This window comes from Balaenoptera ricei, chromosome 13 (genome assembly GCF_028023285.1).
Source record: "Balaenoptera ricei isolate mBalRic1 chromosome 13, mBalRic1.hap2, whole genome shotgun sequence".
Classification (NCBI taxonomy): Eukaryota; Metazoa; Chordata; class Mammalia; order Artiodactyla; family Balaenopteridae; genus Balaenoptera; species Balaenoptera ricei.
Genome location: NC_082651.1, coordinates 70,542,731 through 70,556,658, shown reverse-complemented (window position 1 = coordinate 70,556,658; position 13,928 = coordinate 70,542,731). Strand labels below are relative to the sequence as shown.

The following is a 13,928-nucleotide window of genomic DNA, read 5'->3' as shown; positions in this document are numbered from 1 at the left end:
ATTTCAGAGTAAAGACTCCTTTCTATACTTTATTAGGAATTTCAGGTAGTTAAAGCCCCAGGGCAGGTATGCTTGACACATTTAAAGATTAGGAAGGAGACCAGTGTGGCCAAAGCGCAGTGAGCGAGAGGGGAAAGGTGGTGATGACGTCAGAGAGGTGGCCAGACTACTTCATCAGGATGGGCTGCATTACACCGCGTGCAATCACAGCCACCAAGTCCTACAGGCTGAAAACACCGTGTAGCTCATGCTCCATGCCCACAGAATGACACCTGGGGCTTCCGCTCCTCACTCAGCAAGTCACACAGTGAAGTGGTCGCCACCTGGAGCACGGCCACCGCTGTGGCAGAGGGAAAGAAAGCAAATCAGGCACCGGCTTTTAAAGGTGCCATCTGGAAGTGACATATATCATTTCCACCAACATTTAATTGGGGAAGGCATGTCAGTCACATGACACACACAATTTGAAGGGGCCAGGAAAGTGTCATCCTAGCTGTACCTGAGAGGAGAACAGGAAATTTGGAGAAAAAACTAAGAACTCTCCCATCTGGGCAGTGGGGCTGGGGTGGGGTCGCATCACGTCAGATCTCGTAGGTGTTATAAGGGGTCTGGTTCTATGTGGAAGGGTGGGAAACTACTGGAGGGACACTGAGTGGGAGTAACATGATGTTACATTTCGAAGGGATCATTCTGGCTGCTCTGTCGAGAACGGATCACAGAAGGGTAAGAGTGTTACAGGGAGGCTAGTTAGGGAATCCAGGCAGAGGTAACGGTGGCTTGCATAAAGAGTGACGCTGGTGGAAGTGGGGAGACGTAGTTGGATTCTGGGTATATTTTAAAGGTAGAACCAACAGGATGGATTGCATGTGGCATGTTAAAGAATGACAACGGTCTGAAGTGACTGAAGTTTTTGACCTGAGCATCAGGAAGATGAGCTGCCTGTTACTGAGCTGGGAAGTGTTGGGGTGGAAAAGCTGCAAAGGAGACAAGAGTATAGTTCTGGACATGTTCATTTTGAGATACCTCTTAGACCAAGCATGGATGTCAAGTGGACTTAAGCATCTGGAGTTCAGAGGAGAGGTTCAGGCCACAGATATAAATTTGGGAATCGTGGTTGTTAGTTTATAAATGGTATTTAAAGCATCAAAACTGGATGAGCCATCTAGGAAGCAAGAGAAGCTAGAAAAGAACAGTCTATGGGCTGGACGCCGGTGATCTCCTAAGTACAGACATTTGGTAGATGAAGATTCAGCAGTGCACACTGACAGCAGCACATCCTGACGCAGAACCTAGAGTGGTCCTGAAACAAAGTGGAAACACCCATTTCAAGAAGGAGTGACGACAGTGTCCACAGGCTAGTAGATTAAGCAAGATGAGCTCTTTCAGTGGAGTGCTGGCGATGAGAACCTGAGGGAAGCGGGCACAAGAAAGAGTGAGAAGAGAAGAAGTAGACACCAAATATGGACAACTAGTTTTAAGTTTCTCTGTACAGGGAAGCAGAGAAGGGGGTGGTAGCTGATGGAGAATGTGGGTTCAGGAGAGGGTTAATTCTTTTTCAAGTTGCAAGATATCATAGCATGTGTACATGCTGATGGGAATGACCTAGTAGAGAAAGAAGTCCTCAAGTAGGCAAGAGGGAATGGAACCCAGTACACAAGTAATGGAGTGAAACAAGGACAGTTCATTTATTATAATGATGACAAGGCAAAGTATGAGGGTGTAGATTCCATTATGTCGGTAAACTTGGTGGGGAGGACATGTTAAAGTTCTGATTCCAATATTTAAGTCAATTAAGAAGTAAGAATTAAAAGTATGGTCAAGAAATGACTGTAATGATAGAACATAAAATCCAAGCTGTGAAGGAGGGCTGAGGACAGGTGGTGAGTAGGGTCACCTACTAGAGGTCCCACGGGGTTAAAGAACTGCTTTAGGGCACAAGAGGAAGTGAATGGGAAAGAGAAGGAGGTTAGCAGCAGGATTCTTGAATCTGAGATTTTGGAAGGTATACCCTTCTGGGTATGATAAAGTCTAGGATGTGACTAAGGCAGATCATTAGAGGCAGGGAAGCCAGGACACTAAGGGATCAGACTACAGAGCGGACACTCAGGTCATAAAGAATTATGACAGGAGTAATGGTCTATACCATTACAGAAAAGATAGGAAGAGATCTGTAGACACCGGGATAATCTGATGGCATGCGCTTCTAAGGCAGTGAGAGATCTGGGGCAGAAGGGGCGACGAGGCCAAGCAGGACACCTACCCCACCTCCAGGCCCAGCGGTCCCTTGGTCTGTCTACAGAGGAGGCAGAACGCTCAGAGGACAGCCAGGTTTCAGTCAGAGCCAGGGGGTACCTGATGGAAAGAAACAAAATGTCCTTCAAGAAAGAGAGAGACTTTCCCCTGGCACGAAATTACGGAGAGTATCACATGGGTCCCCCATGAAGGGGCAGAGAGTAACAAAAAGAATAATGATTTAAATGGCAACTTTAAGATTAACAGTGGTATGAGAACTGATTTTTATTAAGATCTTAAAATGTGCCAAACACTGTGTTCTTTCTCCCCCATGGTCCCTGTTCAATGAGGTAATTTGACCTTAAGTATCTTTCAATGTCTATTTTACTGTATAGGACCTTTTCTAGCCATGACATTTGGGTACACAGGCAGAAGCAGAGAAGTATTTCCATATGCTTAAAAGAATAACTGAGATTTATAGAACTTGGTTTTCCTTACTTGTTGTGATATACAGGAAGAACAGTTTATAGTAAACATGAAAAATATCTAACGACCCCAGACTTAAGTTTCATTTTTCGTGGCGCTGGCCTACCTGAGGTTGAGCTGCCTGTGCACTGCTCTGGGTACCAAGCTCCAAAGAGGGGCCTGGATCAACACTGGACGCTGGGATCACTTACACGGTGGGTCATCACTGCATCCCCCCAGAAGAACCCTGCTGCGCTATTTCTCACCTACTTTAACAGACCTTCTTTGTTGGTGGTCACATTAGAGAAACAATTTCTACTTTCGGTCCTAGCAGGACAAACTGACAAAAGGGAAGAATTTCATTGAGTATTATCTGTGGATATTTTCGATCATTTACTTTCTGTATTTCTGAAAATTGTATGTTTAGATCAGATAAAGGTAACATTTCAAATGTGTAGGTGGTTATATAAATTTATTATGTAAATATAAACTGTGGTGACATCACTGGAAGTTTGGGAAAAAATAAACTGTTACCACACCCCTCTCTCCTTACTAAAAGAAATTTAGGCTAAAGATGTAAATCAAATAAAAAAGAAAATCATGGATTCTGGGAACGTGGTAATATGGGAATAGCTCTCTCCTTTTTCCCTCAGCTCTGAGCTATTTACTTCTGAGGCAAATGGTGCTCAGAACCAGAGGCAACCGGCGCTAGGAGACGCCCCGGGCTCTGCTGAGGCCCCAGGAGAAGGACCCAGTGCGAGGTCTCCTCGCCATGGGCTGGGTGGGTGATTAGAGACCGGCACTGAACCCAGAGGGGAAATCACTGGCATCAGGGAAAAAACCTGGTCTTCAGAGATCTGTGGACCTGCAGGGAGACCAGTGCATAGAAGAGTTTTCACCGAGTGCCTCAGCACGGCTGACAGTCTCCTTACACTACCAAACCCAGGGGTGCCAGAGATCCACTTGCCTTTTACCACTTACAGGATTCCAGCCATTTAAAATACTTTACTAACCACACTTGAGCCCCAGTGAGCCAACAAAGAAAAATAATGACACATCTAAGGGGAGGAGGTCCCTCAAAACCTAGAGAGAACATAGAGCAAACAGCACACACATCTAGTGAAATGAAACTCTTGGAGGGAACAGATAAATATGCGAAAAAAAGTAAGAGCTTCTAGAGATAGCAAATACAGCACACACACACACAATTTTCCAAAGCTAAAAAAGACCATGATTTTAAAGCTAAACATTTCACTAAATAAAGTAGAGCACATCTTTAGTTTCTAAGAAAATATCCAAGAATAACTCAAAATGCAGAGCCAAAATATAAAGAGATGGAGAGCATGTGAGAAAGGAAGCTTAACATGTTTATCACAGGAATTCCAGAAGCAGAAAAAAGGAAGTAGTTTAAGGTTAAAGGCACTAAAGCAGAATAATTGAGGAAATAATAATTAAGTAAATAATGCACGAAAGAGTGCCTGAGGTGGAGGAAAAAAATGGTATTTTTATAATTATACATTCCAAATAATAATTATTATAACTATGATTATTATTACTGTTGGGGTCCAGGGCAGGCCACCCCAAAATATGCTTCAATGGCATATTGATTATCTTGAATTAAAGTTACTTGAGAAACAGCCAGTAAAAAGAAATGATATTAACAAAGAAGGAAAAGAAAGAAAAAGACACTCTGATCACCTCCTTTCCCCCTGAAAGCAGGAACTAAATTTCCCTTGTGAAGGTATCCTCCCACTACTGGGAGGAGATAGAAAGCATCCTTATCACCAGAGTTAGGGAACTGAAGGCTAAGAAAGCTGTATTAAACAAACTTTGTTAGTTCTTCATTAGTCTGCTACCACAAGCACAAGCCCCTTTGTTTCATTAAATCTTCACAAATAATTGTTTCTTTGTCTAAAAATAATACATAAACAGCCTGCTTTGGTCACCTCAGGGGTCCCGTTTCTATTAGACTTCCATGCATACGAATTAAATTTTTTTTTTCCTCCTATTAATCTGTCTTGTGTCAATTTAATTATTAGACCAGCCAAAAGAACTCAAGAGGGGTAGGGGGGAAGTTTTCACCTCCCCGATATTACTATAGCAGAAGTCAACACTTACATACTTTCTATATGCTAGGCATTGTTCTAATCACTTGATAAATGCTAATTCACTTAGTCCTCACATGACCCTATGAGATTATTATTTTCATCTTGCAAATGAGAAACTTAGGCACAGAGATGTTAAGTTATCTTACCTAAAGTTTCCCAGCCAGTAAGTGGTAGAGCCAGAATTAGAACTCAGACAGTCAGACTCACCGAGCTCTGGGTTGAATAGAAAAGACTCTTACATAAGTATTTACATCCTGGTGATATTCCTGAACTTCAGAGGATTAAAGAGAAAACTCTTATAAGCTTGCAAGCAGAAATGGCAAGATAGGCATAATGGAAAAGAAAAATCACACTGGTGTGAACTGCTCACCTAGAACACCAGAAGTGAAAAGACAATGGAATAGCATCTACAGACTTCTGAGAGAAAAGGACTGCAACTCAAGAATCTTATACCTAGCCAAAGTGGGGATACCCAGGTTGAAAGGAAGAAGTTGGAGGATATATAGGAATCCAGACAGTATATTCCCCAATACCACATTTGAGGAAAGTAGCTAAGAAAAGATTAACCAAGCAACAAGTAAACCTGAGCCGAGGCCTCAAAGTGAAGAACAAAAGCGAGGAGCAATGCCCCTCACGGTATATCTTTGTGTGTTTATACAGAAACGTGTATGTTACACACGTTACATCTTAATGATTAAGGATAGGCTGTGTAATATAAGTGCAGAATAAGCACTTTTGAAACAGAGGGACACGCTTTAAGGGAAATTCTGATACATAATAAACAATTTAGTTCAATCTAAATCTAAATCTAGTAGTTGGGAGTTGGGAGTGGAAGGGGGGAAAATGTTTCAAAGGTCTCATTGTAGGGAGGAGTAAAGGTGGGGCAGGAGAAGAGAAAAAAGTACCCCGGAGGTCTCACCTTATGATAGGGAAGAGGGGAAAGATTAGAGTGTCTTGGTGGTAAAAACAGTGTCTTGGCAAGGAAAAGAGTTGATGTCTTGTTGTAAAGTTAGAATCGAGTCCCATGTGTTTAATTAAGAGAGCTGGGAGAGGGAGCCACTAATGGAGTAGAACATAAAGTAAAATCCAACCTCAGGGAGAACAGTGAAATGATTAACTTGCTTAAACTAGCAAAAATAAAGAGAATAAACTGTAAGAAGTTACAAACAGAGTAAAACAGGAGGAATGCAATCAGGTGTATCTATCATAATACTGAATTCTCTCATTGAAAGAAAGAGCCTATCAGAGTGGGATAAAAACAGAGTTCTGTGTTTATTAAAAAAACACACTGAAAACAAAGTTGAAAATGTGTCAAAGAACTACTACAAAGGAAAATGCAAAGAGAAAGAAAACAGTGAAAATATTAATAAGACATGGTGAAATTTAAATGTAAACTTCCAAATCAAGATAATGAAAACTTTAATAACAAGAAAGAGGCACACTTCACAATGAAGCAATAACAGTCATAAAAGAGTATAAACCAAACTACACAGCAGCTGAATGAGGTAACAACTAATAAAAGTGCAAAATCTTAAAAAAATGTAATAACCTAATAAATTTCAAAATACCTCTTTCAGAACTGAGCAGACAGTAAAACAGTAAATAAAGCTATAAAGGCCATCTCCTGACTAGAAAATAAAATTATTTTCTTATGTCCATGGAATATTTACAAAAACTGATCAAGATCTTGGTTAAATTTTAAGAAGTAGAGGTTGTACAGGCCATGTGATTGTGACTAGGAATAATAAAATGTAGCTACTTTTTGACTCAGCTTTTTCATAGCCAAAATACTCTCAGAAGTTCAACAGTATATAAAAACATATCACTGCAGTTCGTAAGAGTAATGGCAAGAAAAGAAAAAGAAAAAAAGAAAAAAAAAAGGTTAGAAGAACTAAAGAGAAAAGATGACTATCAATAAGAGACTGTGTAAGTTAATTATGGAAGGGACCCTGCTATTACATTAATAAGAATGAGAACAGTTTCCTTACCTTAATTTCTGCGAGAGAGGCCATTGCCCACGCTATGGTAGATCTCAGTCCTGCTGTCTTGATGTAAGCTCTGCTGGCTAAAGGAACCCTAAAAGAAAAGAACACCCAATATTACTGTATGTTAAAGAATATGATGTAAACAAAAATAATTAACCCATTTATATCTGTACCTCATTTTAACAAGTTCATACAACATGCACTAAAGTATTTCCTGTTAGAGAATATTTAACTTTATTATAAAATTACCTTCTCTAATTGGCACCTTGTCTAACCAGCCAGTGGGGTATTTCAGAAAGGTAAATTTTTTAGATAAGTGAAATTTAAACCCTTATGTGTTTAACTTATAAAAATTTAATCACATGAGGGAAATCTTCCTAAAGTGTTTATATACTTCCCTGACTTGCCACACGGACTAGACCTTTCCCTGCTGATCTGGAGTCATCAAGAGGAACAGACTGCATTGTGATATAGATGTAGTATAGGAAGCAGGGCTGAATGGATGCTAACCCTTGAAATATGTTTTCTAAAAGGTCCCTTTTGTAAGTTTGCTTTTTGCTCATTTGCATCTTTCTCAAAAGATGGAATGAAGCATGACATTGCATTGCCTAAGATAATCTATTGAACGAAGGGCTGAAGCAGACACCTCCCCAATGAGTTCACTGGTCTCCATTATGTATCACTTTATACTTTATCCTCTACCTAATCACTGCTACTATCAGTGTTTCCAGATTTGATACAAATTTTCAGAATATTATTTTTATGTTTCTAATGCAATGAACAAGCATTTCCTTGGAAATATCAATGCACTTTTCTATTTCATGTATACAATTTGTTGGTAAGACATTACGGTATGATTTCAAGAATCCGTGTCTGGTTGTTTTGGGGGTAGGCTTGTTCCAAAGCCACTAAGGGGCTATTCTACTAACATTACACAAAGCCACAGTGTTTTCCAAACCCTATTTCCTTTCATCGTTTTATTTCTGCTCTTTCTTTGACTTTAAGTTATCCTGTTTTGTGTGTATTTACTGCAAGCCTCTTAAGATCTTAGAATGAAATGAGGTAATTATAAATACCTTATCAAATAAAACAGTATAATTGCATATTTACTATTATAACAAGGAAGCCCTGAATGGTAAATCCATGAGAGTTGTTTTTTTTTTTTCTCTTAAAAGGTTTTTCAGGAAATAAAAATTCACATTGTAAATAGTACTATACCCATAGATTTGGAATCTGGGATATAAACTTTGCAGGTAGAAAGACTATAAAACATTTTGATCAATGAATCTTGCTTCTGCAGGCTAAGTGCAGCAATTATCTTGCTACAAAACACATTAGTTAAAACCAAAATGGAGAGATTATTTTCACTCTACACACAAACACACAGAGAGAGAGAGAGAGAATTGGTACAGAAAACTGTCTTTGTCTGTATATATTACAAAGTGCTTTTCTAAGCATCAGAGATTTATGTAGAACCTTTTAAATTTTTAGCCATTATGTGCATATTTTTACTAATAGAGGTTTTATTTTATGGAAGCCAATTCTATTAATATGTGAGAAAAGTGAATGTATTCTTATTTTGCTTAAACTTGGGCAAAACTAATCTGCTATTACGTCAACAAAACGGGCTCATTATGTCAGTAAAAATAAAATTATTCGGGGGAAAGAAGTGTTCAGAAATAAACTCCTTGAAAATAAAAATAATTCCCTACTTTCGTAAAATCCGCTGATGTGTTTAATCAGAGTTTAGCTGGCTTGTACCCTAGTACAAAAATAAAGGTGTTTTTTCTTCCAGAAAGTAGGCATAGAGGGAACTTACCTCAACATAATAAAGGCCGTATATGACAAACCCATGGCTAACATTGTTCTCAATGGTGAAAAACTGAAACCATTTCCTCTAAGATCAGGAACAAGACAAGGTTGTCCACTCTCACCACTATTATTCAACATAGTTTTGGAAGTTTTAGCCACAGCAATCAGAGAAGAAAAAGAAATAAAAGGAATCCAAATCAGAAAAGAAGAAGTAAAACTGTCACTGTTTGCAGATGACATGAAACTATACATACAGAATCCTAAAGATGCTACCAGAAAACTACTAGAGCTAGTCAATGAATTTGGTAAAGTAGCAGGATACAAAATTAATGCACAGAAATCTCTTGCATTCCTATACACTAATGATGAAAAATCTGAAAGAGAAATTAAGGAAACACTCCCATTTACCACTGCAACAAAAAGAATAAAATACCTAGGAATAAACCTACCTAAGGAGACAAAAGACCTGTATGCAGAAAACTATAAGACACTAATGAAAGAAATTAAAGATACAAACAGATGGAGAGATATACCATGTTCTTGGACTGTAAGAATCAACACTGTGAAAATGACTATACTACCCAAAGCAATCTACAGATTCAACGCAATCCCTATCAAACTACCAATGGCATTTTTCACAGAACTAGAACAAAAAATTTCACGATTTGTATGCAAACACAAAAGACCCCGAATAGCCAGAGCAATCTTGAGAAAGAAAAACGGAGCTGGAGGAAACAGGCTCCCAGACTTCAGACTATACTACAAAGCTACAGTAATCAAGGCAGTATGGTACTGGCACAAAAACAGAAATACCGATCAACGGAACAGGATAGAAAGCCCAGAAATAAACCCACGCACGTATGGTCACCTTATCTTTGATAAAGGAAACATGAATATACAATGGAGAAGAGAGAGCCTCTTCAATAAGTGGTGCTGGGAAAACTGGACAGCTACATGTAAAAGAATGAAATTAGAACACTCCTTAACACCATACACAAAAATAAACTCAAAATGGATTAAAGACATAAATGTAAGGCCAGACACTATAAAACTCTTAGAGGAAAACACAGGCAGAACACTCTATGACATAAATCACAGCAAGATCCTTTTGACCCATCTCCTAGAGAAATGGAAATAAAAACACAAATAAACAAATGGGACCTAATGAAACTTAAAAGCTTCTGCAAAGCAAAGGAAACCATAAACAAGATGAAAAGACAGGACTTCCATGGTGGTGCAGTGGTTAGGAATCTGCCTGTCAATGCAGGGGACACGGGTTCGAGCCCTGGTCCGGGAAGATCCCACATGCCGCGGAGCTACTAAGCCTGTGCGCCACAACGACTGAGCCCACATGCCACAACTACTGAAGCCCGTGCGCCTAGAGCCCGTGCTCTGCAACAAGAGAAGCCACCACAATAAGAAGCCCACGCACCGCAACGAAGAGTAGCCCCCACTCGCCGCAACTATGGAAAGCCTGTGCGCAGCAACGAAGACCCAACGCAGCCAAAAATAAATAAATAAATAAATAAATAAATAAATAAATAAATAAATAAATAAATTTATTAAAAAAAAAGAGAGAGAAAAGACAATCCTCAGAATGGGAGAAAATATTTGCAAATGAAGCAACTGACAAAGGATTAATCTCCAAAATTTACAAGCAGCTCATGCAACTCAATATCAAAAAAACAAACAACCCAATACAAAAATGGGCAGAAGACCTAAACAGACATTTCTCCAAAGAAGATATACAGATTGCCAACAAACACATGAAAGGATGCTCAACATCACTAATCATTATAGAAATGCAAATCAAAACTACAGTGAGGTATCACCTCACACTGGTCAGAATGGCCATCATCAAAAAATCTACAAACAATAAATGCTGGAGAGGGTGTGGAGAAAAGGGAAACCTCTTGCACTGTTGGTGGGAATGTAAATTGATACAGCCACTATGGAGAACAGTGTGGAGGTTCCTTAAAAAACTAAAAATAGAACTACCATATGACCCAGCAATCCCACTCCTGGGCATATACCCTGAGAAAACCATAATTCAAAAAGAGTCATGTACCACAATGTTCATTGCAGCACTATTTACAATAGTCAGGACATGGAAGCAACCTAAGTGTCCATCGACAGATGAATGGATAAAGAAGATGTGGCACATATATACAATGGAATATTACTCAGCCATACAAAGAAATGAAATTGAGTTATTTGTAGTGAGGTGGATGGACCTTGAGTCTGTCATACAGAGTGAAGTCAGAAAGAGAAAAACAAATACCATATGCTAACACATATATATGGAATCTAAAAAAAAAAAAAAAAAAAAAAGGTTCTGAAGAACCTAGGGGCAGGACAGGAATAAAGATGCAGACGTAGAGAGTGGACTTGAGGACACGGGGAGGGGGAAGGGTAAGCTGGGATGAAGTGAGAGAGTGGCATGGACATATATACACTACCAAATGTAAAACAGATAGCTAGTGGGAAGCAGCCACATAGGACAGGGAGATCAGCTCGGTGCTTTGTGACCACCTAGAGGGGTGGGATAGGGAGGGTGGGAGGGAGACGCAAGAGGGAGGAGATATGGGGATATATGTATATGTATAGCTGATTCACTTTGTTATAAAGCAGAAACTAACACACCATTGTAAAGCAATTATACTCCAATAAAGATGTTAAAAAAAAATAAAGGTGCTTTTTGATCTTCTTACGTGCATTTCTTCTTTTTTTCTCTTACACACCGTCTATCAGCAAGTTGAAGACATTCTCACTTACATCTCTCTAGCCTATATTTGTCCCCTGAATCCCAGATCTTTATCTTCAAACGTGTGTTTGGACACCTTTTACCTGGAGGTTCTTTAAGTACTGCAAAATTTACAGATATAAACTAAGTACACTCTCCTTTCCCCGTATTTACTCTCTTGATATACGTCTTCATTTTCTTAGGCCACTTACCATCTATGTACTGGGTAATCTCATCTACACCTCCAGCTGAGACTTGTCACCTGAACTCCAGAGCTGCAACTTTAAATATCTACTTGGACATGTTTCACTGAACACACAACTACTTCCTTTCCCCACATTTTATATCTTAGTGACTGACACCAGTGTCTCTTGGTTGCCAAAATCAGATATCTGGAAGTTATTCTAGACTCCCTAACATTTTCTTGAATGTTTTATTATTACCTTTTTATTACCCCCAACTTTGCCTTAGTTCATTTCTTCATCATTCATTGCCTGAACCAGTATAAGAGTTTAACCCCCCCTTTTTTATTTCCCTTCCACTTTAAAATATAATTTCCTTGGTAATTTTTTAAAAATCACAAACCTAATCACAACACTTTTCTGCTTCAAATTCTTACTGCTTTTAGAATAAAACTCAAGTTATTTAACCCGGCTTATAAGACACTTCACGACTCATTCCCAATCCTCTGTCTCCTTTTCTACCACTCTCCCTATGCATTCCCTGTCCCATCTATACCGAAACTACTTGCTGTCCCCCATGTACCTCAAGCCTCCTCACACCTCCACACCTCTGCACATGCAGTTCCTTGCTTGTAAGATCCTTTCCTTCTCTTGTCCGCTTGAGATATCCTTGCTTATTATTCTCCATTTAAGTGATACACTGAGTGATACTCTTCTGTGTTCTTTTGCTCACCTGTCCTCCATCAGTTAGGTCCTCTTTTCTAATTCCAATCAAGCACTGACCACATATCTGTTCTCCCACTAGAGTGAATTCCTTGTGTTTAATAACCATCTTACTCATCTTCAAACACTGGATATGTAGCACAATGCTTAGCACAGAGTAAGAACTCATTAGATAATTTCACTTGAAATTAATTGAATGAATTAATCTTATGCTGGTAAATGCCTTTCCCCTTCCCTCCCTAGTTGCTGATCTGTTTAAAAATAGAATAGCTGAAATTTATTTACCACTTACTCTATCATAAAAGCAGTTATCTCATTTTCATATGTGTTATCTCATTTAATCCCAACTACAAAGCTAGGAAGTAGATACCATCCTTTTCCTGATTTTATAGCAGAGGAATGTGATAATATGCCCCAACTCACAGAGTTATTTTGTGGAGAAGGGGGAACTGAAGTCCATGGTTCTTATCCACTATGCTTACTGTACCAGGTGATGTGCTACTAAGATACACATTTTTGTGTGTCCCTCAAACTCGATGGCTGCTCTGTCCTCTGTTCCATCACTTCTGACTTTCTTCTCTTGTCAGGGTCACCAGGTTACGGTTTCTGACCTCCACCATCACTTCTCTCGTCCACCGCTATCTGCTTTTCAGTTCTTCATACGCCTCCCTTGCCTCACACAATGGCGAACTGTTTTAATCAACACACTTCGTGATTGCTTCCTTCCTTTGCTGAGGTAGTGAAACAGACTAATAATCACAGAGCGTCTAATGCAATCTTATTTTCGGCCACTGCTCATTCAGGGTCTGAGCCTTAATTTTCAGATACATACCTTTTATTTGTCAACTTTTAGGTTAAATTACCAGTTATTACTTGAGATGCCATAAGCATGACTTCTTGAGGGTGTCTAGCAAGCATTAAATAAAATTGTACACCTTTTAAAAACACATATAAAAACTTATATATATGTATATTTGTTAAGTTAATAATAAAAGAGCATGAAAGTTAGCATTTTTATATATGATTACAAATTAAAAATGAGTTCTTTTATTTGGTGCCAAAAATCTAAATACATTCATACTGCATCAGTCAGCCCTGCTGGGGATGAAATGTTCCTTATAAATCAATATTCTAGACACTTAAGCTCACCCTTTTAGGGGCCAAAGTGTTAAAGAATATTTAGCTGCTTTATGAATCCTTCTAAAAATATATTTCATATTTTACTGTCTTACTAGTCTTCCTTACCCTTGTCTTGGTGACTATCAATAATTACACTAGGTTGAAATGTGGCCATCTTTCAGTTTCTCCCACCTTTCCTGTCGACTACTATAAAATTAAAAAAACCATGGTAGGCAAAATTGCTAAAAAACAACAACAAAAAAACCCAGTTTTACAAATATTCTGCAGGGGTTAGGGCCTGGGACTTCAAAAGGCACTGGAGTAGGGCAGCCTGGACACCTTGTAGGTGTAGGTATAAAACAGAGGGTTAGGTTTCGTCTGGGAGAGTTGGTAGGCTACTGGGGTAGGTGGGGGCCAAGGGAAACCAACAGGGCATTGAGGCATGTGATGACCTCGTGTGTGTTAAGGTGACAAGAAATATTATTTGGTGCAGGATTTTTGTAATCTAGAGGCTAGTGGGGCCTACCCTATAACTAGCACACAGTGGAACTCAATCATT

General features: G+C 39.1%; 1 protein-coding gene across 5 annotated transcripts in view; it reads right to left on the bottom strand.

Annotated features, from left to right (window-relative positions):
• THUMPD2 (THUMP domain containing 2) overlaps positions 1 to 13,928 on the bottom strand; it is a 45,916-nt gene that overhangs the window by 20,224 nt on the left and 11,764 nt on the right. For all 5 annotated transcript variants that reach the window (XM_059942879.1, XM_059942883.1, XM_059942882.1 and 2 more), the window contains one exon: positions 6,794 to 6,881. In XM_059942879.1, the coding sequence (XP_059798862.1) occupies positions 6,794 to 6,881 (88 nt within the window). The remainder of the gene's footprint in view (positions 1 to 6,793; positions 6,882 to 13,928) is intronic.